This window comes from Pristis pectinata, chromosome 2 (assembly GCF_009764475.1).
Source record: "Pristis pectinata isolate sPriPec2 chromosome 2, sPriPec2.1.pri, whole genome shotgun sequence".
NCBI classification, from domain to species: Eukaryota; Metazoa; Chordata; class Chondrichthyes; order Rhinopristiformes; family Pristidae; genus Pristis; species Pristis pectinata.
Window position 1 is genome coordinate 75474330 of NC_067406.1, and position 25726 is coordinate 75500055.

General features: G+C 38.8%; 2 protein-coding genes across 2 annotated transcripts in view; one reads left to right on the forward strand and one right to left on the reverse strand.

Annotated features, from left to right (window-relative positions):
- Nucleotides 1-3436: 3436 nt before the first annotated feature.
- LOC127583961 (leucine-rich repeat-containing protein 4B-like) lies at nt 3437-14311 on the forward strand. Its single transcript, XM_052040425.1, has 7 exons — nt 3437-3634; nt 4758-4944; nt 5961-6064; nt 9421-9570; nt 11874-12083; nt 13566-13737; nt 13847-14311. Exons 1-7 carry the CDS (start codon nt 3437-3439, stop codon nt 14080-14082), a joined length of 1257 nt encoding a protein of 418 aa, XP_051896385.1. The 3' UTR covers nt 14083-14311.
- A 1366-nt stretch (nt 14312-15677) lies between these two features.
- Nucleotides 15678-25726, reverse strand: part of zcchc4 (zinc finger, CCHC domain containing 4) — a 52053-nt gene continuing 42004 nt past the window's right edge. The window contains 4 exon segments of the mRNA XM_052010232.1: nt 15678-16450; nt 19884-20025; nt 21044-21095; nt 24574-24649. Of these exon segments, the coding sequence (XP_051866192.1) occupies nt 16285-16450; nt 19884-20025; nt 21044-21095; nt 24574-24649 (436 nt within the window). The 3' untranslated portion in view covers nt 15678-16284.

Sequence of the window (25726 nt, forward strand, 5' to 3'; positions counted from 1 at the left end):
ACCTTGTAAATATTTTGTAATTTATGAGGATACTTCTAAGCGATAAGTTCATTATCCCATGCAATATTCCATATTTAGTTCTTTTTTTAGTAATAGCAATCACATGAGTGAAACTTGGTAAGCCCCTGCCAGGGATTTTACTTTACATCTATAATATCAAATTAGTTCATCTTTGCACTGCATGTGTCTTATGAAGTCAGAATTGACATCACACTTTCTTAAATGTGGCAGTGGAAGTCATAATTGGAAAAATCTACGTTTATAGTGAACTCATTCAAATGCATGTGCAAATGACTGTGCACTCGAGGCTACAATTGAAGTCAAGTGTGCAAATCTGTCTTATGGGGAGTATATTGGAAAGTGTTCAGCATCAATTGGCATGAGAAGGTGCTGTTCACAACACAGGAAAGGTTAAGAAAATGTATTATATATTTCAATGTACTAAAGGTCAAATACTAAAATATTTCTCCCACTGGTTCTAAGATTAGCAACAATACAACAACTAAGAACTTCTTCTAAGATGAAAAACTTCCCTTCATACAAGAATATAAAATGCTATCGAGAAAAGAACAACTGTGCACAGCCACATTTGAAGGCTGCCCTGCTGGATCCTAGTCTTGCTATGTTGATGTGCAGGATGACTCATTTACCTGCTTTGTCACAATATGTACTAAAACTTTATATTAGAGATAACAGATGCCCTAAAAGAATGCTTCCAGCCATCTGCTTCTGTTTGTGCAAAGCCTTGTAACAAATGCAACTAATCCACATATGCAATTTAAATGGGAAATTGTTTTAGATTTTAATTCAGATTTTCCCTTTCCAAATCTGATTATACACATGTTAAAAAATTAAATTGATATTTAAACAGTGAAACTAAATTGAAATATGTACAAAATGTTATACATGATGCTATTAGCATTCCTAAATTTGATTAGATAACATTCAAAACACAAACCTTCATCATCACAAAAGATTAGCTTCCTTCGGCTGCATTGGGACTAATGCACATAGAGAAAACAAGTTAGAAGACAATTAAACCCAAATCATCTTTGTCTAATTCTTTATCTAATTAGTTTTGTTTATATTTTTCCCCATTAAATAAATTAGTGCTTTGCTGCTTAACCAAGAGAGGAAACAACTACTTAATAACTCAGTGTGAAGTAAAGAACAATCAGTTATCAAATCCTGGAGTAGGATTCCAAACTCTCAAACTGAAGATCACTGAGGAAGTCATAGAAAGAAGATAGCACAGCTAACAAGAAACAAAAGGCATAGAAGTGTCTTTCTGATTGGCAAGATATAACAAGTGGCTTGCCACCGGAATGTGCTGAGGCTTCAATATTTAACAATTTAGATACACACCAGATGAAGGTACTGAAGGTATGGTTACTAAATTAGCTGATTACACAAACATAGATGTGGAACTAAGATGTGAAGACACAAACATTATGCGACAAAATGTTACAAAGGAATATAGGTAGATCAATGATCTGGCAAAAGGAGCATAATAAGGAATAATTATAACAAAATAACATAGTGACTGTGTTTGACCAATACTTGCTTGGATATAATATTTACAGACCTCTTTCCCCTGCAAAAACCATAAAATGTCCTGGGAGAACTGAATAAAAAACAGATAAAACCCAGGCTAAATTTGACGACAAATCTGCAAATTCTTTCTCTAACCCATCTCGGCAAATGAAACTAGCTCAAGCGATTATTGCTGAATCTCCTGCCTTTGCATACAAGTGGTGTTTGCCCAAGCCAGAACTGGCTCAACTTATGCTTTAAAGGAGTTTAGAGAGTCAGCACCAGCCCCCATTTGTCCCCGAGGTTCATCTCTCTCTGGAAGCAAAACTTCCTGTTGTCTAACCTAGACCAGGATTAACAAAATTTAAAATTGTGAACCTGATCCTCTGAGTTATTTAGAGCAAACCATTTAGAACACAACATCATACAAGCCTCAATCAGATTATCTCTAAATCTTTGGTTTTCTAGTGTAGCGTCCCACATCTTTTCATCATCTTGATAACCAAGATTCTTTACAGTGGAAATTATTCCAGTAGTATGTGCTGTACTTGATTGTCCCTTAAATGCATCACAACACTGTGTGTGCTGTAGCTATAAGTGCTGCCATATTACTCAGTTATTTGAGGGATGGGCTAAGTTCCCAGATTTGTTTCTATTTCCACCTTTTTAATGCCATTCCCTGAACAGTTATGTGCATGGAGCATTCACCCTGCCTGTGTAATTACAAAACACTTTTCTAAATTAAACAACACTTACCTTTCATGAGCCAAATCATCTTGTGGAAGCCATCAAGAATTATCCATGTCCCATTCTCAATCCAGGCTAGAGGCTCCAGTCTCATGGAGAAGCCTCTTGCATACTATTTTCTTTTACAGATATCTGGAAACTTAAGTGGGAGGTGTCAACTGTGCTTTTGCATCAACTTTATGATCTCCTTTTGAAAAATATCAGATTTAGAATCTGTGATCTTTTTAATGTGTTGGTTTAGGATTTATTGAACATATTACCTATTGCTGATGTCATTACTTCTTTTCAATGTGGAACAACATTGAAGTGTGCTGTGAGCCATGGGCTAGGGGTTCACATCGCAACAAACCAAATGCAATATATATTTTTGGCACATGATTCAAATTTTAAAGCTGCTCTAGCTCACCAGCATTTATTGGATACTAGATATTCTATGTTTGTAATAAAATGCTTTCTGAAATCATCTTTGAAATTGTTCTGTGTGTCCTTAAATTGATGTAATGTACTGATTGAGGCCACTTGCCATGTCATGGTTCTGTCTGTCTGCATGATGCAGAATGAACACTGCAAGTAGTTACTGGAATGAAAGCTGAAAAAAATGTAAAAGCAAAGACTGGCCACTACCCAAAAGTATCACAAACATCACAAATCAGAGAGATGTTGGGCCACTTAATTATAAGAACAGATGGCAGCCAACTTGCATAGCTGTTATCAAAAACTTCTGAAATGAAAGAAAATGAGTGTTGTTGGTAATACTGCCTGAACGCATCCCACATTTCTTGGACTTCTAGAAGGTCAACAGCTGAGCTTCAAACAGTATAGCTTTGTTCTTAAGGAGCAGATTTTAGTGAAAGAGATTCACTTATCAAGTTATGCAGCCTCAGCCACATCTGCTGAACACCTAATTTAATATGTTCCTGGTAGAGTGTTCATATACACATCTGCTGGTTTTGTAGGTCAGGATTAAGATGTCTGTTACAGTTAACAGCTCTTAGCATTTCACTGTGATACAAAATATAGCCAAGTAAAAGGTTAAAGTTGAGTCAAAACTGATAAAGCTATGGCTATAATTCAGGAAAGAACTGGGTAAATCTTGTTGTTACAAAACTGGTCTACAGTTCTAACCAGTAATCAGAAAAGGCAGAGTGACAGGAACATGGGTTCTGCTCTTGTTTTCTATACAGTTGCCTGTTTTTCAAATGTTGCATCAGTGGATGCCTTAGTAACACATTCAATACAATGTCCGCAAGAATTGAATGAATCCATTACAAAAGATGTGTCTATCCTGAACCTCAGTGGCCTCAGGCTTAGAAGAAGCTACTCTGACTGCCTGAGGCACTACAACCAACTACAGGTAAGAAGCCGAAGTTGGGTAATCTTAAATTGAAGAACAGGATTAATTTTCTTTATGTAAGTCTTGGGCATTTTGGGTTAATGTATACTTCTTTTGCAAATTTCAGTTATGGAAACAAAGTGACATTGGAATTTAGTTCTCCAAAGTTAAGACAGCAAGAGGATTTTTATTACAACCAAGTGAAATAAGTATTTTTTTGATCAAAATATTCACCAGTTGTTGAATTATTGCTTAGAGTTTAAAAAGTCACCAATAATATTAATGTATTTGGAAAATGGTCCATCTTCCAGAATTGTGTGGCTTGTTTTGAGTTCTGCTTGAATGTGGATTATGACTATTATAAAGTTTAAACTATAACAACTTTTGCAATCCAAATATGAGAAAATGACATCAGAATCAACATAAAATCCTCTATGTCAAAGCCTCAATGTAGGTGCCAAAAAGTATAGTTCTATAATGTGGCATTACTTTATAACAAAAATCATGTTCATGTGAGATTATTTTGCCTGTTAGTTTAATGGATGTAGTAACCAATTTTAAAGAAACAGTATAATAGCCTTGGAAAAATAAGAACCAAAAGAATCTATACAACAGCTCTGTACTAAATTATGTTGTCATCAATTTTCCAGAGGATAGGATTTGAGGCTTCAAAAGGAAGATATTTTTATCCACCTCCTTTCAGAATAATTCCTACGATGCACAGGTTTATAAAGATCAGGTCAGAAGATACATACTTATGAAGTTTCATGCTTATTGAAGAATCACTGAAATAATAGTCAATGTAGCAGGAGAAGAGGTTAGAAGTTCAGGCATACGAGACCCATTCACCTTAGAGGAAGGCAAATTTTGCACAAATTGCAGTCAGCATCGAGACTTCAGGGCAAGTCCGGCCTCTGTATCTATTACAGCATTCATTGTCCCGAAGTATAGTAATGATGATGTACAACATTGTGCTAGAGCAGTTTGTTGTAGAGATCAGAAATGAAATAATACTTTCCACATCATAACACAAGTTAACAACTGTTCACCATTATAATTATTGATTGCTAATGTTCAAATGTAGAGTTTGAAATATTCATCAGATTTATACTCAACATCAAATAAACTGTTCTGTTTTGTTCAGGTCCTACTTCTGAACACTTCCAACTTAGATACTTTGGATGATACAACATTTTCAAACATATCTAGTATTAAAGAGCTATATCTACAAGACAACAGGTTAATAGAGTTTCCATCCAAACCAATGGTTCCTCTCACTCAGCTCCAAGTCCTAGTTATCAATAACAATTATATCAAGGAGATTAAGTCAGGTACGTCTCCATTGCCTCTCTACACTGACAAGAATTTATATCCTGTTTATGGGATGTTACCGATAGAAAATAATATTGTAATTACTTCTATAATTGATTAAAATAAAATTGTTGGAGGCTGCTGTGAAATATTGCACTTTGGTGAAATAAACCTTATCACAATTTCATCTCAACAAATTAATCTTCTGCTACTGAGTTCTTAGCTACAAATAAGCATGTTTATAAAAGTGAATTTATTTGCTTCAAAAGAGAAGACATAATTACTGACCAGTTTACATGGCTTCAGCACATCCTCAAGCACTTAATAGCTAAATAAGTACTTTAATGTGTAGACACTGTTTAAGTGTGAATGAGTTTAAAAGGGCCGTGGTACCTACAAATATTAATAAAACCAAATTACATGGTTTGATTATGGGTCCCATATATTTCCAGATACATCTGGACAAACTTTAAGACAGGGAGCAGCCTCTGGTTCTCAGATTCTGGGAGAAGTATGACTTGTATTGAAACATCTCCCGTCAAATTTGCACCTTTAGGTCAAGTCCTAGTGCATGTTGACCTTTACTTGTAGCCAATGCTGCAACAGATTTGGTGCTGGAAAGGCCAACTGGTTTGTAATCCTTCAAAACACACTCAAAAACTACAAATGTCAAACAGCAGTTCACGGCAACAAATGATCAACGCACAATAAGAAATCTGATGGGTTTTTGATAGGATGTCACACTGAGAAATCAGTTGGTCAGATAATGATTAAATTTATAGGACTTACACGAAATGATGTTAATTAATACTTTCTTCAACAGAAGTCATTGTTAAATATTCCCCATTATGTGGCCAATATATCATAAAAAAGGGAATTTTCTTTTGGTATTTTAAATACCAAATAAAAATTAAAATATAATAATTTTAACCTTGTCCAATTGATGTAAACATGAAAATTCACCCCACTGCAATTAAAAATGTTATGCATGGATGTTAAAATAATATTATTACAATTAACCTTTGCTTCTGAACAGATGCTTTTCAGGACTTGAAGGAGCTCAGACAGCTTCACTTGGGGCCCCAGGTGCAGTTTCAAAGCTTTGAATATCAAGCCCTGCTCCCTTTGAAAAACGTTAAGGTAAGAGTAAAGCTTCATGGGGGAATAATGAGTTGAAGAATGTGACGGTGGTTACAGATGAATCTTCCTTGCTCGTTGATCCATAACACGTAATTTCAATAGTCCTATCACTACCAGGAGTTCAAGATCACTCAGAAGAGAATGGGTTTGTCAAGAGTAACCTTTGTGTTGCTAGCTATTATCACGTTAACATTTTGTGATCTGCAGTCTGCAGCACAAATTTCAAGAAAGCAATTTCATAATACAGTGACACTACATTTGAATTTCTAATTAGCCCAAACAAATCACATCTTTGCATTTGAATGAAACTGAAACAGCACACAATAAAAAGTTCAAACTCCACCCTACAATGTGATACAGAGGATGGAAGATGAGAGAATTCAACTTTCATTTGACCAAACCCGAATTAATTCCATATTAGCAAAGGATTAGCTCCATAATCATGGGGTAGCAAGGGAGCATTTATACTGAACATAATACTTTATGACTTCCTAAGTTTATTATCAAACTAAATTATAAAGGGATTAATGCAAGGGCAATATTTGATTCTCCCTCTCCACCACCCACTTAACTCTTCTTCCCCTACCACAACTCTGCCAGAGCCATTTAACCATAGACTAGACAAAAAAAACCTCAAAGTTGCAAAGTGTTTTCCTGGACAGAATGTCTGAGTATTGAATGCTTCACTTTGACCAGTTCACACCACAGAGTCAAAGTCAAAGTCGCGTTTATTGTCATTTGCACAAGTATATGTATGCTACAATGAAAAACTTACTTTCAGCAGCATCACAGGCACATAGCATCATTCACAAGAAAAACAAATTATACACAATTTTTTACAAGAAAGAACACAATCAGAACAAAAAAAGTACATTTTAGTGCAAAGTGATCACAGAGTTGCTAAACTGTGGTGATTAGGGTTGTGCTGGTTGGTTCAAGAACCGAATGGTTGAAGGGAAGCAGCTGTTCTTGAAACTAGTGGTGTGGGACTTCAGGCTTCTGTACCTCCTGCCTGATGGCAGCTGCAAAAAGATGGCATGGCCTGGATGGCGAGGATCTTTGATGATAGATGTTGCCTTCTTGAGGTAGCATCTCCTGCAGATACCACCAGTGGTGGGGAGGGATGTGCCCGTGACGTATTGAGCAGAGTCCACAGCTTCTTACATTCCTGCACATTCGAATTGCCGTACCAGATCATGATGCAACCAGTCAGGATACTTTCAACAGTGCATCTGTAGCAGTTAGTTAAAGTGTTCAATGATAAGCCGAGCTTCCTTAACCTTCTAAGAAAATAAAGATGCTGGAGCACCTTCCTTATGCTTGCATCAATGTGCTGGGCCCAGACAGGTCATCCGATATGTTAACGCCAAGGAATTTAAAGGTGCTGACTCCCTCCACTGCCGATCCCCCAATGTACACTGGCACATGTTCGCCCTCCTTCCCCTTCCTGAAGTCAACAATCAGCTCTTCAGGTTTGCTGACGCTGAGCGAGAGGTTGTTGTTGCGGCACCACTCGACCAGGTGTCCTATCTCACTCTGGTAAGCTGACTCATCGCCACCTGTGATTCGTCCAACAACAGTAGTGTCATCAGCGAATTTGAAGATGGCATTGGAGCTGTGCTTAGCCACACAGTCAATGTGTGTATAGAGAGTAGAGCAGGGGGCTAAGCATACAGCCTTGAGGTGCACCTGTGTTGATGATCAGCGAGGAGGAGATGCTGTTACCAATCCTCACTGATTGAAGTCTGCTGATGAGGAAGTTGAGTATCCATTTGCAGAGGGAGGTACAGAGGCCCACGTCCTGAAGCTTGATGGTGAGTTTGGATGGGATGATGGTGTTGGGATGTTTGGATGGACTGTAGTCGATGAACAGCAGCCTGACTAATGAGTTCCTGTTGTCCACATGGTCTAGACCAGAGTGAAGAACCAGAGAAATCACATCTACTGTTGACCTGTTGTGGCAGTAGGCAAACTGGAGAAGATCCAGATCATCTCTGAGGCAGGAGTTGATTCACGCCATAACCAACCTCTTCAAGCACTTCATTGCAGTTGATATAAACGCTACCAGGCGGTAGTCATTGAGGCAGGTCACCACGCTTTTCTTGGACATCTTAGATGCCTTTTTGAAGTAGGTGGGAACCTCAGACTGCAGAAGCCAGAGGTTGAATATGTCCGTAAATACTCCAGCCAGTTGGTCCACACAGGTCTTTAGTACTCGGCCAGGTATGCTGTCTGGACCAGATGCCTTTTGTGGAATCACCCTCTTGAAGGATGTCATAGGCCCTTTCATTGGATGTCATTGGACAGCATAGGCCCTTTGGCCCACCGTGTCAATGCCATCCATCATGCCTATCTATACTAATCCCACTTGCCTGCATTAAATCCACATCTCTCTATGCCTTGTTCATTCAAGTACCTGTCCAGATGTCTCTTAAAATGTTGTTACTGTTCTTGTCTCTATACCTCCTCTGGGAGCTCATTCCAGATACCAACTAGGCTGTGTGAAAAATTTACTCCTCAGATCCCCTTTAAACCTCCTCCCTCTCACCTTAAACCAATGTCCTCTAGTTTCAGACATTCCTACCATGGGAAATAGATACTGGCTATCTATGCCTCTCAGAATCTTATATACCTCTGTCATATCAGCTCTCAGCCTCCTTCGCTCCAGGGAACGGGGTCCAGGCTGTTCAATGTGTAAATAAAAGTAGTAGTTCATCAGCCCAGAATGAGACTCTAGCACAAAGGCAGCAATAGCTCCACAACACAACAAAGAGTGACTGACATGGCAGTAATCATATATTGTTCAACTGCAGTTAATGTGTGACAGAAGTGAAGGAATCACTCGTGATTTTGCCATTCTTTCCAGTGGAGATACTGGTCTGTTTTATCAGTTCAGATGAACTCTCAGATGTTCTAAAATGCACATTCTAACCGAATGCTGCAAAACTGCTGCTAATGTAACTAATAATCCAGCAAATTGAAAATACCAGTGTAAATTCAGCACTTCTGTTACTCAGGTCAAACTGACCACAAACATTCTACTCAGACTGTCATAAAAGTCCAGTTTTAACCAGTTCCACCTTCCAAGGTCTCAGAAACTTTACAATCACAGAGAGTTGTAAATACCTCATAAATCTGATGGGCCGACATCTGTTGGTTCTGTTCATCACCAACCACAAACCACACACACAGTTGTTGTCAGGCAGACATACACATAAAAACAAAGGAAGGCAAAGACACCAGGAATTTTCTTGGAAGAGATGGTAAGCATTTTGAGCCAAGAAGCCTCGATGTGAATATCTCCATTGATACAGTGCTCTAAAAGACATTGACTAATGATAAACTCTTTCCTGCAGGTACTGGTTCTCAGGGGCCTCAACCTCACATTCGTACCTGTCATTAATCAAATGCGGCTGCTTCAGGATCTGGACTTATCTGATAATAAGATTGATAGAGTATTATCACAGTACTTTTATAATCTCACCAAACTCCAGACACTGCAATTGGCAGGTAACACAGACACAAGCTAGTGTCTTATGTTTCTTATAAAATTGTTCAAGGTACTTTAGTAGGGGCAGGCACAGTAGTGTAAATGGGCAGGCACGGTAGTGTAGCAGTTAGCATAATGCTTTACAGCACCAGCGACCCGGGTCCAAATCTGGCCACTGTCTATAAGGAGTTTGTACGTTCTCCCCGTGTCTATGTGGGTTTCCTCCAAGTGCTCTGGTTTCCTCCCACATTCCAAAGGCGTAAAGGTTAGGAAGTTTTGGGCATGCTACGTTGGCGCCGGAAACGTGGTGACACTTGCGGGCTGTGCCAGAACACTATGCAAAAAAAATGTATTTCACTGTGTCTTTCGATGTTCATGTGACTAATAAAGATCTTAGTCTTTAGTGCTTCTAACATAGCAATTCATTGACACCACAGATTAACATTTCTTCCAAAGGGATAATTCTGATATATAGTCTGTCTTTAGATTGACATATAAAAAAAATTACAAAGAAAAAACAGAAAGCACTGGAGGTGCATAATAGGCCCAAGATGTGTAAGTTTTCATTGGAATTAAGGGAAACAAGAATTTTTATAGAACCTTTTTTGCTGCAGCTGAAGTCTCTTATCAATGTGACACATGACGTTTTTCCATTTCCTGTTCCGCTGCTCTCCCCCTCTCCATTCACCGTACTTCTGTCCCATCAGACTTGAACCCACCATACGTGCCACTAACTGCACAATCGCACCATATCTTCTCCTCACCTCCTTATGTCCCAGATGAGCTATTCCCTCCAGAATACTTTATTCATACTTCAAGCTGCCCTTGCCCTTTCACTTTCCAGTGTAGCTACCACTGGAACCATATTCACCTCTTGCCACAGCACTGTCCAGTTATTCAGCAAATGCACACAGGAGTCACGTTTAACTGTTACCACTGGGCAGGAAACCGACATGGCTTGTTGACCACCAATTTCACATCAGCAACATTTTATTTTCCATTCATTCCTTCACCAACTCATGTTCTGTTCTCTCACTGACCTCCAAACAGAAGCAATCCAAACATTGGCAACAGAGATTAAAATTATAACCTGGAAAACCACAGGCTGGATGCACAGTTGTCAAGCTGAGCTTTTGGTTAATGGGAGGGTTAAGGAGGAAAACCTCTCCCAAGGTTCTTGTCCAATCCACTAACTTCCCATTTCAATACTTAATGACACATTATTTCTCTTCACCTTTTCCTGTGTTTGTAAAATGAGGAGAGATTAGTGAAATAGAACCAGAGTCTTTAAGAATTGATAAGTGGTTTATCATTGTAAGATGTACCAAGATACAGTTAAAAATTTATGTTTACATGTCATCCTGACAGATCATTCCATACACAAGTACCTCAAGGTAGTACAAAAGGGAAAATAAAAATAGAATGCAGAACACAGTGTTACAGAGGAAGTGCAGTGCAGGTAGACAAATAAATGCAGGGGCCATGGCAAGGTAGACTGAGAGATTTACCTTGAGAAAAGATCTCATTGAAATGTAGAAAATTCTAGTAGGTTTTGACTGGCTGGATGCAGGGAGGATTTGGCCGCTGGCTGCAAGTGGGGAGGTATAAAACCGGAGTTCCAGTCTCAGGTTATGGAGTAAATCATTTAGGATTGGAATGAAGAGAAATTTCTTCACTCAGAAGGTGATGAAACTGTGGAATTCACCACCACAGAAGACCGTGCAGGTCAAGTTGCTGAATATATCAAAGAAGGAGATAGATAAATTTCTGGACACAAATGGCATCACAGGGTTTGGGGGGTGGGGGTGGGGAAGAGCAGGACCATGGCATCCAGGGGATCAGCCAATGATTTGTATTGAATGGTGGAGTAGGCTTGAAGAGCCAAAAGACCTACTGCTGCTCCTATTTTTTGTTTCCAACTTTCCTCATAAGATACTCGGTAATGTTTTACCAGAAAAATGTAGGGATTGTTATATAACCTTAACAAGTGGGAATACAGAGGAAATGTCACTTGTCTGATGAGCTTTTGCAATGCTTTGATTGATGGTAGAGTTTTGTAACCAGTCCAATGTTTGCTAAATTTACAAACCAAATTATGCAAGCTATTTGCTTAAATATATTACGCCATTTAATCTTTGATCATCTTGCAAACAAGCTTTTACATTTGCACAACTAATATTTGCAGTTAACCACGCATAATATTTACATGATTCAATGTTACTGTTTGCCTCAGTTTAATACATGAAACCCTTCTATACCTTCCATGTATATCTTGAGTTTATTCACTTCAAAACTATGAATTGTTTTTGCAGGGTCTAGATTACATTTATCAGCAAATCAGCCTTCAGTTCTCAGAAGAACCTAAGGCTGTTGGATTTATCTGGGAATGGTCTTGTCACCCTTTTCAAAGAAACACTCAGTCCCATGATTCAGTCAGCAGGCGGTGCTGTGGTCGTTCAATTGGCTCAGAACCCATTTCACTGCGATGCCAGCATGTGCCCGATGAAGAGGTGGTTGGATACTATAAAGGTACGAGCCTGGTTCTTGTTACTGTAAAGAACATTTCAATTTCAAGCCATCTTTTCTCCCCCCAAAAATAATAAGGTGCTAAAAGTTTTCCAGCATGCTAAAAACTGCCTTCCCCCACTTGTTAACAGCTTCACTCCTACTCCAACCTATTCCTCTGAAGTTCAAGCATAACCTGCACACGTGAAGGAGGTGAGACGGAAGGGTGAGTCAGGTGATGGTGGACCTGTCACCTGCCAGCCTCTGCCTTACCCTTCCCTCTCACCTCTTTATACTGGTCATCTCCCCTCTGCACTCTCAGTCCTGATGCAGGGTCTCGACCCAAAAACATTGACCATCCTCTGCCTCCACAGATGCTGCCTGACCCCACTGAATTCCTCCAGCTGTTTGATTTTTTTTGCTCCAGATTGCAGCATCTACAGTCCATTGCATCTCCGTGCATACTGTACATTAATTAAACTCAGTTCTTAAATACAATCACTCTTTAAACCCTCTTGAACTGTTTCAGGTGACTTAACTACATTGCTACAACTGGAGAAACCACACTTAGTCAACTGCTTACAGTTTGGTCTATTTAGAAGGAATATATTTACATTGCAGGCAGTTCAGAACGCTCACTAGATTGGTTTCTTGGGATAAAGGGGTTGTCTTATGAGGAAAAATTGAAGTTAGACCTATACTCATTCATGTTCAGAAAAATAAGAGGTTGATTATATCGACTCCTATTTCTTTTATTTTTATGAAACTATTTACACACCTCCACATAAACACAGCAAGCCTCAGCCACAGGTTTCAGAATCCTTTGCTTTAACCTCCATGGGAACCTACTTACACCCTCACCAGCCCAGCATTATTTCCTATCAGCTGCCCTCTCTCTCAAGCCCAAACACCGGACTCAACATCAAAGACCGGCTAGATTGCCGAACAAAGGTTTATCGGTATCTGCGTTAGTGTAAACATGTTACAGGATCAGAACGTTTTACAGAGTGCAAGGATGACAGCAAATGTGGGGGAAACTGGCGATGAGAATTCAAATGCTAAATGATCTTTTATACGTACCCTTTTAAAGCAAATGTTCATTACTATTTCAGTGTTATAGTGAACTTAGTATATTTCAAACCTTGAGGGTACTGGTCCTGGACTCCCTGGGACAGACAGCCAACTTGATTGGAGCAGTCAGCCAGGGGTGATTCCATTTTCTCTTGCTCAGCATCCCACTGTATCAATTTATTCAGATCAATGACTTAACTTTCAAGCTGATTGAGGAGGTGCAGAGGACAGACAGTACAATGCTGAGAATGAGTGAGCAAACAGGGATAACAAAGAAAGTATGCTGGAAACAAAAAGAGGCACTCTCATAATTTTAATTGGATAATGAACTAAAGTATTTCCCTGAGCAGGGCAATGTAAAGTTCACTGGAAACTTACATTGTGTATTTTCCAGATTTAACACAGGGTGTAATCTTTGATTCTTGTCCTTCACAGTTGCCCGTACAGCTGGACATGATGTGTAACAGCCCTGAGAGCCTCAGAGGACACTGGATGACTCAACTACCACTCACAAATTTTAATTGTGTAAAAGAGCCTATTTTCACACTTCTACCCAAAGCTTCACACATCAACAAAACTGCTATAGCACACTCATTTCTTGGGAAAGGTAACATTCAGAAGTTATTCAGTATTCTAGTTATTAAATCGTGGAATTTTATTTTATCAAAATATCAGTTTTTACTTCAATTGATGATTTTCTTTTTGCATTTTACCAGGAATCACTGGCATCATAATAGTTGCTGCAGCTGCAACTTCCCTTCTCCTCATCTCCATATCATACTTGGCATCAGCAAAATTAATTCATTGGTCATTTCTCAGGAAACACTGTACTCGTCACAGTGCAGAATCCACTCAGCAAGGGAAAGAGGAGGCTGCCACAAACAGCATTCGTCCATACGGCACAACTCTAATCTACCATCACAAAAATAAGACGCATGATCCCAGTCCTTAGTAGATTTTCACTCTTGTTCATACACCTTCATCCAATAGAATGAATGAAGATTTGGAAAAGGAAAAGCTTTCTTTACATACCCCTATTGGCAAAAACATCCAGTTGCTTTTTTCCAGTGCAAAGAATGAAGAAGTATGTACCCTTTTCACCTACCAACAGATCGACCAATTAACCAGAAAGTCCTTCCCATTGACTTCTTCTGGTCCAAAACTTAAAGGAACAATTTAAATTGAAGAACTTTCAAGCTTGATGTACAGATTTTATATTTGTTTTCAATATATTTTTTACACTGAAGTGCCTTCAGCAATCAGGCTTTTGACATTTGAAACAGAAAACTAGAAATACTTAGCATCTGTGGAGAAACAGTGTTATAGTTCTAGGTCATGACCATTTATCAGTTCTCCTTGCACTGATGTTGCCTGACCTGCTCAGTATTTCTGTTTTTGTTTCAGATTTCCAACATCTGCAGATTTTATTTTGCTTGTTGGCACCTGAATTGCCTAAATTATTCTTCCAAGGCTGTGCTTTGACAGTGTAGGTTGCATCCTTAGGATTCATAACCAAAGATATTCTTATTATGTTTAGTGGTCATCTATAACAGCTGGGGAATTTCTTACTCGATCCAAATTAAATGGACTTCCAACCCATTAAACTAAGCTGGGATGAAAGGTGATGAAGTGATGTGGAAAATAATCAACCTGCAAAAAGGTAAAGATTGTACCAAATATTAGTAATCTTACTTCTTCAATAATCTTCCAATGCTGCAATAGTTTCAACATGTATCCCATTCCTACTCATGGGATCTATGTTCTTAGAGACCCCACATTTTTCCATACAACAATCACTATAATTAAAAGTACTTCATTATATGTAAAGTGAATCAAGACATTTCCCAAGCACAATAACATAAAAGTCTGCATTTAATACGTGGGATCTTTATCTGAGAAGTGAATGTTAGTCAGGACATGGGAAGAGCTCCTTACTCTTCTTCAAAATGACCCAGCAAGTATCTAATGTCCACCTAAATATGTTGTTTTGTCCAGAAGATTGTACTTCCAATTAAGCCCAGCTAACTTTAACTAGTAACATAAATGCAAAAGGCCTGTGCTGAGGGCCTGTTTGATGAAAACAATATGTTGAAAACTGTCTGATGAAAACTAATGGAAGAACCACTTATTTTATTTTAAATTAGTCTATTTCTCCTTTGTAATTATAAAGGATTAAAAGCTCGGAAGAAATCTAAGGAACAAAGCAACATATTCAAATCCACAGGATAAATTTTGTTAGAAAGCACTATCTTCTATTTGCAATTTAAAATATCTATTATGCTGAGTGAGATACTTACATTCCATTTACTTTAAAGAAGCAAAGCTTTTGATGTAATTCCTTTGATATTTTTCAACAGAGTTATTTTGCATAAACCTGAAACAATTCTGTACTGGGTCAAATATTCCAACATTAATTAAATGGAAAACAAAACATGAGAGCAAGTTTGTGTTTCTCCTCCAAAGTCAGAGTTTCACAAAACTCAAATTGATTGAGCAGACCTATTACCATCAATATTCATGAATATTTAGACTCTCTATCTAATGGGGATTATGTGACAAGGTCCAAAACTATTTAAACTGCTTTACTTACAAGAAAGCAAAATTAAAAAGAGAATTAGAATTTATGTTTTATTGACAACTCCCTATAAAGAAAAGATCATACTTTAAAGAACTTTTCATTTAAATTACATTTAAAACAGTACATTTAGAAAAATATGCTTCAAATTTGAATTGGGCATTTCAAAACAATTGTGTTAATAAAGTGAAAATGTACATTCAGATATTTCACAATTCTGATGCATTTACTCAGGTTTTTACACTCATGGATGAACACAATAAATGAAGATGGTTTTGTATCTTTGGTAGAATTTCCAAAATCAGTTAAATTATTTCAATGCAAGTGTTCTCAGGCATGCTTTCAGACTGGTAGAGACATCATTATTCTGTATGTCATTGTGAGTAAACAAGGCGTGATCATTCAGAAGCACTGCAGGGAAAACTAGTGATGGAAGAGTTGTACAAAGATGTACTTCACCAACTTTCTCAGTGAATTAAAGATCCTCTAAGGCTTACTGTTCTTGCGAAGGCTGAAACTGGACTGTGTACATCCAGGAAAGCCTCATTATTTAGCAGTGCACACAGTCAGTCACCGACATCACTGTTTATTCTTTCTCTTCTGCTTTCTTTTTGATTTCACAGTTATCCGTTTGAAAGTTTTCTTCTTTCCCATACTCCTTTCTTGGCCTTGTTGCTTGGATTTGTTTGCGGTACCCTCTTCATTCATTTCCAAAGATTTTCGTTTACGTGGCTTTGACTTGTCACTGAATTCAAGAGGGAATAAATCACAAATTATTAAAGCCCTGCCTAATTTGAGATATGAACTTCAAAATGAATGCAAAGGTAAGCAAAAGTGTGGAAAAGTAACATCTACTTTAATTGTGAAGTGACTGAGGGGGTAAGCTAGGACTCACCTGAAGTGGGTCAGGGGTCACCAGGAGCAGGGTGCATTTGACCTTTCAAAATGCAGGGTCAACAGATCAGGTTACTTGATCCATTAAGGCCTTTTATTATGCAAATTGCAGAACCCTCAAAATCATAACTTAGGTAAGGCCCTCCAAACTGCCCAAGTATTAATAGTGCCCACAATTTAGATCACTGATGTCAGACAAAAAGAAAACATTAACCATCAGAAGGAACAAGCAGGCAGGTAAACCACTGCTTGCCTGCTCAGTCCTGCAGGGCAACCTGGAGGTGATTAGAAGGATTGAACAAGAAAATACAGAGAAGAATACACAGGGCATAAAAGGATCACTGTAGCAGTTTTCACATGTACAAATTCATTGAATTCAAAGATTCAACCCCGACAGAAGGAATGTGAGACAGACCCAGCTGAGAAATTTTCACAAGGGAGAATAAGTAAAGGAGTAGGGTGGACTATTAATTAAGATCACAATTACCCTTAGAAAAGCAAGTGTTCCATTCAACCGAAGTTGTAATATTGATGATTTTAATTTACATTGCCCATCATTAAACAGTCAGAAATATTGAGCTTTATTTTATAGAGATCTGCAGAAGTAATGGAGTTGTAATAAGAAGGGAATTCAATCATACTTGGGTAAGTTAAAGAAAATCTGACAGTAGAATGCCTGGGAATTGGTGAATACAACTAGTTATACAGACAAAGAAAAGATTGAGAAAAGAAAAAAAGATGTGAATTGTTTTTAACTTAACATTAGGGTGTCAAACTGCAAATTTGCTTGTTTCAGTAAGATGAAAGGATACCAATCCTGAAAATGACAATAAAGCAGAGAGCTGAGAAATTTGATTAGTCTTTGAAGTTAGAAAAACATTTGATGGAGTGAGTAGGTATGGACTACTGTATTGGGGAGTCAATGATGCGGTGTATTCAAGTTAAAATGGAATGGACCATGATGGAAGTTAGAAGAGGTGACTGTATATAACAGGCTTTCAGAGCATGGAATGGTTTGAACAAAGGATGGCTGATTTGGATTGCTAAAGCAAGGGGCTCTTACAGACCCAGCAACCTAGAAATTCAATCATCTCTCTTTTATGCACCAGGTATCTGATTGAAAGCATAGAATTAATCACTAAACATCGTCAGCATTTTTGAGTCTGTGCACTGCACAATGGAAATCTGAACCACACTTTCATGTGCATGATGTACTTCTGAACAGAGGCCATTGACGAGCAGCAGTAATATCAATCAGAATGCATAATGTTTGATGTCACTGTTGTAACAAAAGCATACAAGTGCACTGGAAAACAGCTAGAGCCTCCACCAGGAAGGCAAGGATTACACAGGAGGAAAAGGGTCTGTTGGAGCTTGAAGGAAAGTCCCTTCCATGCAGCTTATTGGGAGTTCACCATGGAAGACAATGATGAATTCTTCTCCAATGCACTGAGAAACTAGATGTACAGTGCATTTGAAAACCCTTCCTTTAACCCGTGTCATTTTAACATACACTTCTGTACTTGCAACAAGTTCTGGCCCAAACTGTAAATTTTTATATTTACTTAACTGCATCTCATGATTTCAAAACTGATCCCTGCTTGTAAGTTTCAGTATATTCAATAGAAATAATTTGAAGGCTTGTTCTTGCTGTAAATTTTTATATTTCTTTAAACTGTCAGTGAGAGTTTTTTTGAATATGGGATGAATAGATACAATTTACATACTTTTCTATTAACAATAGAAGGAGATATACCAATAAACATTTCTATGGGTAGAGGTAAAAGCAAACTTTTGTTTTCAATGGCCAAAGTTACTTAATAAGCAAGGAATATAGAAAATAATACTGAACCATTCAAATGCTTTATAAACGTTTGTATGGAACTAAAAGAAAACAATAAGGACAGATGAAACATATGAAGGAAGACTCATATATGGTCCTGGCTAAAAGTGAACACATTTAAAGCGATTATTTTTTAATATAAAGAAGTAGGATGACTTCAAGATAAAAAGGATACCCTGTACTTGAACATGGTGAAAGGGTAAAAGATGATTAATTAAGTATTTCACATAAGGTTTGTGCATAGTTGCTTTTAAAGAAAGTGGACTTGCAGACTGCCCAAAGAGGATGTGGAATAGCCAGCAATGAAGATACAGCGCAAACGCAATATAACATGCATTGTTCTATCATCGTTTTGGTATACTGTGGGTATAATCATGCATCCCAAGACTGATATGTTGCTGGGTTTTCTAGCTTTGTTAATGCTATTTGATTGCGTTACATTTACAAAGAACACCTAGTGGATTAAAGGGCTGGGCAGAGTTGCAGCAAATGGATCCCAAGAATGGCAATTGTGAGGTCATGAAAAGTAGCCAGGAACCCATACCAAAGGGAGAGTTGGTATGCATGGGACCAATCCCCCAGTGAGAGAGGGAGTCCATGGGACCCATGCATTTTTATTCCAGGGTCATGGAAAAACAGTAGTGTTCCCATGAATAGGGTTAAAAGGAAATTCACCAGGAGGCATTAACAATGATTTTCAAAAAAAAATGTGGAGGCTGGCACTGGGACAATAATTGTTTTGCGTTTATTGTGGTTAGTGGTCAATCATAAATCAAGGGTTAATTGGACAAAACTGATATAGATTTGTAAAAGACAATGGCTGTTGGCTAAATTCATTGAATTTCTGAGGCAAAGTGCAGAGAAATGATATGTGTGGATTATCAGGGGAGATTTAATAAGGTGGGATGTCACATCAGAAATTTGAGAAAATGAAAGCAGATTGTATTAAATAAAGTGCAGCAACTGAGAAATTGTGAAGGATTAACAAAGCAAAAGTAGGGCTAAAGGAGTTTTCATCCATTTGGTGTGATGTAGATAGTGGTTAGTCCAAACAAGGCGTGTTAGATCCTCTTCACTGTTCTATTTATACAAATCATGTAGAATTACACATAAGAGGAAAGGTGTAGAAGTTTCCTAACAAAATTAATTACAAAAGGTATAACCAGCTGAGAGAAACAATGAAGGGAGTTGAAGAACAGAGAAACAGACATAGATTAGTGGTGTAGATATTGGAGTTAGTAACCCATATCCTCATCACATTGTTATAAGCTGCTAAACCCTTTAAAACAAGAGACAACACTTATTGGTTCTGTCCAACACAATCAGGCAGTTATCAGATTGTGGCTGGGGTGACAGGGAAGAATTTAACACAAGTAGCTCAGAATGGCACTTAACATTCCTTTTAGTTAAGGTTTTGTATTAAATGTCATCACACACTCACGTGATCTTGTTTTGGAATGCTGCATCATGACATTCTCTACGTTTATGCTCAGTACTTCCACAGTTAAAGCATCCACTTCCAGCCACACCACAAGAATGATCCTGAAGGACACAACGACTGCAGGTTTCACAGTGAAACCAAGCTGGAAAAATAAATCACTTCTTAGATCAATATCTATCTGTACTTCAACAGAAAATCCAGATTGCTTTAAAAAATACAAAACAGACACATTTATTATATCATGATTCCAATTGGTTTGTAATTAATCCTTATATTATACTGGAAATAAACTGGAAACAACAGCATAAACCCCCACTCCTTTGTATCCTTTTAGATTACTTCCAGTTAGCAGTACCACCATCTTTATTGTTATTAAACTCAAGCAACTCCAGCAATTAGCACTGTTGCCTCTCGGTTTCAGGAATCTGGAATTGATCCTGATCTCGGGTGTGATCAGTGTGGAGCTTACATATTCTCCCCACGACCATATGGTTTTCTGCCAGATGCTCTGGTTTCCTCCCACATTTCATGGATGTGCTGATAGTTAACTGGCCACTAAGTTACTTTTGTGAGGCAAAAGAATCAAAGGGGAATTGATGAACATGTAAGAGAGAACAGGTTACAGGGAAAATGAGAGAAAATGGCATTGATGGAATGATCTGCTGGGAGTCAACATGGATCTGATGGGATGAAAGGCTTTCAACTGTGCTGTGATAAGTAAGTAGAGATAGATTCTGAGTAGAATTGTCAGCAGAGGGATTGTATCTGTCTCTCTAGACAAGGAAAGTCAACTTGAAACACCACTTTATAGCCCCATTACAAGATTCTCCTCCCCACTAAGTTATTAATTAGAGAACATGCACAGAAATCAAAATACTTCCTCATTAAATGGCACCCAAGGAAGGGCAATATATTTGGGCTTGGCAGTGTCACTCACATCCCAAGAAAGAATAAGGGAAATAAGCTACCAAGATTTTTCTAAAAAGGTCAGAAAATATGCTAAGTGAGAGGGAACAGAGTACAAGTCATTTTTCTCTCCCCCACAGACTAGGCAACATGGTAGTTGCTTTTGCAAACTAAATATTCTTTTGCTTTAACTGCCAATTGATCAATGAAACAGACTCGTTGAACATTAATATACATTAGCTGGTTCTACTCACATGGCTTTACACACTTGTTGCAGATGTGACAGTGCTTCCACTCCTTTCCATCCTATTGGAAATGTAGAACAGTATTAATCTAAGCATGAAACCTTAGAAACATAACCACTAATAACATAATCTAGAAAGCTGGCAGGCTGATATTCCCCATAACAGAATTAAAAGTGATAAAAAGACAACAGAACATGGTCCGTTAAGTGTTTGGTAATAAAAGCATTCCTGTAAACTTGGGCAACCAAAAATCATGCAATCAGTACATTACTTTGAAGGATTTTATTTTTAAGATGATTCCGTGATCCCCAAAGTGACTGTCAGTTACTTCAAACTATTTCCTGTACCATTCTGAAGGCCAGTAGGTATGCAACTACATCTTAGAGTAGATGTTCAGACTCTCCCTCCCTTTTTGTGGGAGCCTGTTGCTCTAAGGTCTCTGGTATAAACTTTGAGGGCAGCACATCAAAAACTGGGAACCCATTACATGAAAGGCAGCAAGTACAAAGCAAAGGCCAGACTACGAGGTCCTTGATAAACACCCTTCACAGGGAAGAAAGACATCTCAGCAGCAAGCAGGTGCTGCAGACGGTTAAAAACAAGCAGTTTCCCAGGCTAGGAATGCAGTGTTATTTACCCAAGATAATCTGCCCTGATATGCCAAATGCTAAACAGAACACAAGAAAAAGAAGCAGGCAATTCATCCCTTCGTGCATGATCAACCATCCAAGATTATAGTTGACCTTTTAACTCAGCACCACTTTGCTGCACTGATCCCATATCCTTTGATTCCCTTAATATCCAAAAATCTATTATTCTCTTGCCTTGGAAATACAAAGCCATTGAGCCTACATAGCCCTCTCTTGGGTGAACTCTACAGATTCACTCCCCTCTGGGAGAGGGAAATTTCTTCTCCGCTCAATCCTGAATGGCTGACTTACATACTTTTGAGCCTGTGACTCTGCTTCTGGGCTCCCCAGTCAGAGGAAAGATCATGCCTGTAGATCCTTGTACAAATCTTGTATCTCTCATTCATGAGCACCTCTCCTTCTTCTGAACTTGAAGGTAAAGGCCTAGCCTGCTTAATCTCACCTAAAAGGACAATGCCTTCATCTCTGGGATCAATCTGGGATACCTTCAGTGCATGTATATTTCTCCTTGGGTTGGGTTGGGTTGGGTAATATGACCTGCACAGAATATTCAAGGTGTGGTCTTACCAGATCCTGTATTATTACATGCATTACATGCAGCCAAACTTGAGGAGAATATTCCACAGACCCTCCTGATTAAAGGAGTGAAAAGTCTTAGTGATCTCAAAAAAAGGTCACACACAATGGCACGTGCTGCTCCCTGCATGGAGTTGCCCTGTGACAAAGATCATGTCCACAGCACCTCGAGATGAATGGAATCTACACTGCAATTCAGGGAGCAGCTCTTTGGCCACTGGGAGGAGGTGATTGAGAAGGATCCCGGAAATGACTTTCCCTGTGGCAGGGTGACCCCTCTATATTCACCTTCATCAGTCTTGTCTGCTTTCCTGACGACGGTCGTCCCCTGGTATAGCCTCCTTTTCCCAAATGTGGACAATGAGATTTGTGAATGATGCTCTTCATCATACATTTGGGCAGATATACCGTCTGCTCCCACGTATTGAGGGATATGGCCTTTTTTAACGTCTTGTTGGTCAGGAGAGGCTCACTGGGCAGATTTCCATAGATGGAATCAAGGGTGCTCACGTCAGGAACAGAACTGCAGTTGGAGGTCTTAGAACTGTTCTTTCCAACGGGCACTGACTGACTTTTATCCCTGATGAGTCCACCCCCAATCATGGCCCTCATTGGGGTAGGACCTTGAGTGCTTGGGCCACAGATAGCCTTGGAAGCACAGAAGGATGTAAGCATGTCATTGCTGTCGGCAAAGCTTCCTGCTTTCTCTCCATCTACCTTCTGTTCTTTACTCACGGGTTTTCAACCGGACTTCTGCCTTCAGCTGGAGCACTGCTTCTTTTCCCTTGGGAAATGGTGGTTTCTAATCAACCAACTTTTCTCACTGCACCTTGCCTCCAACAAACTCCCCACAGAAGTTGAGACAATCTTCGTAACTAATGGGAAAGTGTTGAACCTTTGGTGACTACACTCCTGATTCAAGGTCACCTGAATGTCAATAGTCACACTGCAGTATGAAGGTACTTTTGTTTGCCTGTGCCCAAAGGTCATCTGCAAACCATCATCAACTTGTTTACTTAGGCTTACGAGAAGATGGGCGTTATGCTCAACGCCTGTAGGACAAGAGTCCTTTGCCAACCTTCCCCCACTGTACCACACTACCCTCCAACAATGAAGTTTCACAGTGAAACCCCAGAAAACATGGACCACTTCCCATACATCTAGAGCTCAAAGAAGGCAGATATCGATGGTGAAATACACCATCGTGTTCAATGCATCAGCACAGCTTTCAATCGATTGAGTAACAGGGTTTATAAAGAACCAGACTTCAGACATAGCATAAAACTCATGGTCCTTGCCCTTCTGTATGCTCCTTGCCCTTCTGTATGCTCCTGACACTTGAACAATCCACAGCAGACATCTTAAAACACTGAAAAGATATAATCAATGCTGCCTTGGCAAAATCCTCCAAATTCACTGGGAAGCAAAGCACACTATTGTCTGTGTCCTCTTCCAGGCCAAATTCACCAGCAATGAGACCTTGGTTACACTCAGGTGGCTACAATGTTTATGTCATTTTGCATGTCCAACACCAGACCTCTGGAACAGATACTCTTTTATGAGCTCTAAAATAGGAAGCAATTACAAGGTGGACAGAGAAAAAGATTCAAGAATGTGCTCAAATTCTCCATGGGCAAAGAAAACGCAATATTGCCCGACTCCTGGGAATCTCTATCCCATGACCATTCAAAATGGAGGAGGAGAATTTGGGATGGTGTTGATTCCATGCACCAGGAGCATGAAGAACCCCTGCATAAACGGTGGAAGAAGCTACCTGATAAACTACCCACCTGCCTACTGCACCAAGCATCCATGGGAACACCTAAAGTTCTCGCTTTGGCCTCATCTACTACCTCAGCACCCACAAAACTGGACTACAAGCACATTATCCTCAATCCCAAGAAGAAAGAAGAATCTTTTAAGTGACTCAAGCAGTGGGTTCTCAGATTAGGTAAGGAGAATGCAAAAAATTCTCTGGATCAGTATTTGAAGCATTCTGTCAAGTGGTGCTTTCAGTGCAGGAAGTTTAACCTGAGGTAATGGTTTCCTCATCTTTCTCAATTCAAGGTATTCAGTTAAACCACCATCAATTAGCTGAATTGCCAAAATTTGAACTTTGTTGCGACAGACAAGACTTACAAACTATAAAAATCCAAAGTTGGAAGCATCCAATGGCATTTCTGAGGTTATCAAATTCACTTTGGGTGCTTCTGTTGACCATTTTGATTCATGTTCTAGACCATTTTTTACCAAAACCTTATAAAGTGTTAAATCATAAACAATTGAATGTGGCACAAATAAAAACTTGCTTACTTTAGATGTGCAAGCTTGGCATATCTCACAGTGTCTGTTTGCCGAGGATATGTACCGCTGACAAAATGAACAGTACCTAGGGGAAAAAGACTGGAATTTGTAAAAATACAACTTAAAGCCCAGCAAGACACATTTTTAGGTGTGGAACTATTTCATCAACTTAATCAAATGAAGATTTACTTTCTTGATTAAATTTAACTACTAATCTATAATAAAAGTACACTGTGTAGAGAAGACAACCTTTGGAGGAGGCACAAAAATCCTCAGATTGCAAATGCAAAATATATTTGTTTGATAATGTCATAAAAAGATATACAAAAATTATCTATTGTTATTAATTTTAAAAATAGCTTCCCCCACACATTGAATTGCCTAACAATGACAGCAGCTTGGAGCGAATCATCATATGATACAAGGAGATAATGAGAACTTTCTTCTGGAACATGGGAATGTTCAGTCCTGATATTAATTTCATGGAACAAAACACAATGTACGTCCCTAATAACTCATGGGGCAAATGTCCCTTAGGATGTGGTTCTGAAGACCAAGCTTGACCAGTGCTTTAACAGTTACCTACTTTAAGTGGGGAAAGTAAATCAAATGAGAGAACAGCCATAAGCTTATCAGTATACCGCCACTTCTAGAAAGTGTGGGTGTGAATACAGAGGAAGGACAAGGCAGGGATTGGCTTTGACACCCTCTGATTAATTTTTTAAATACTGAACAAGTGTTACCTCTTAAAAGTCTTAATCAGTTACTCACTGCCAACACGATTATTTGAGAACCACCAAACTGGGATTCTCTCTCTGACTCAGGATATTTGAAGTTAAAAGAACTTTAATATTGGAATTGATTTATTATTGTCCACATGTACTGAGGTACAGTGAAAAAGCTTGTCTTGCATACCATTCATACAGATCAATTCATTACACAGTGCATTGAGGTAGAACAAGGTAAAACAATAACAGAATGCAAAATAAAGTGTAACAGCTGCAGAGCAGTGAAGTGCAGGTAGGCAATAAGGTGCAAGGTCATAACGAGGTAGATTGTGAGGTCAAAAACTCCATCTTATTGACAAGGGAACCGTTCAATAGTCCTTATAACAGTGGGATAGAAGCAGTCCTTGAACCTGGTGGTACATGATTTCAGGCTT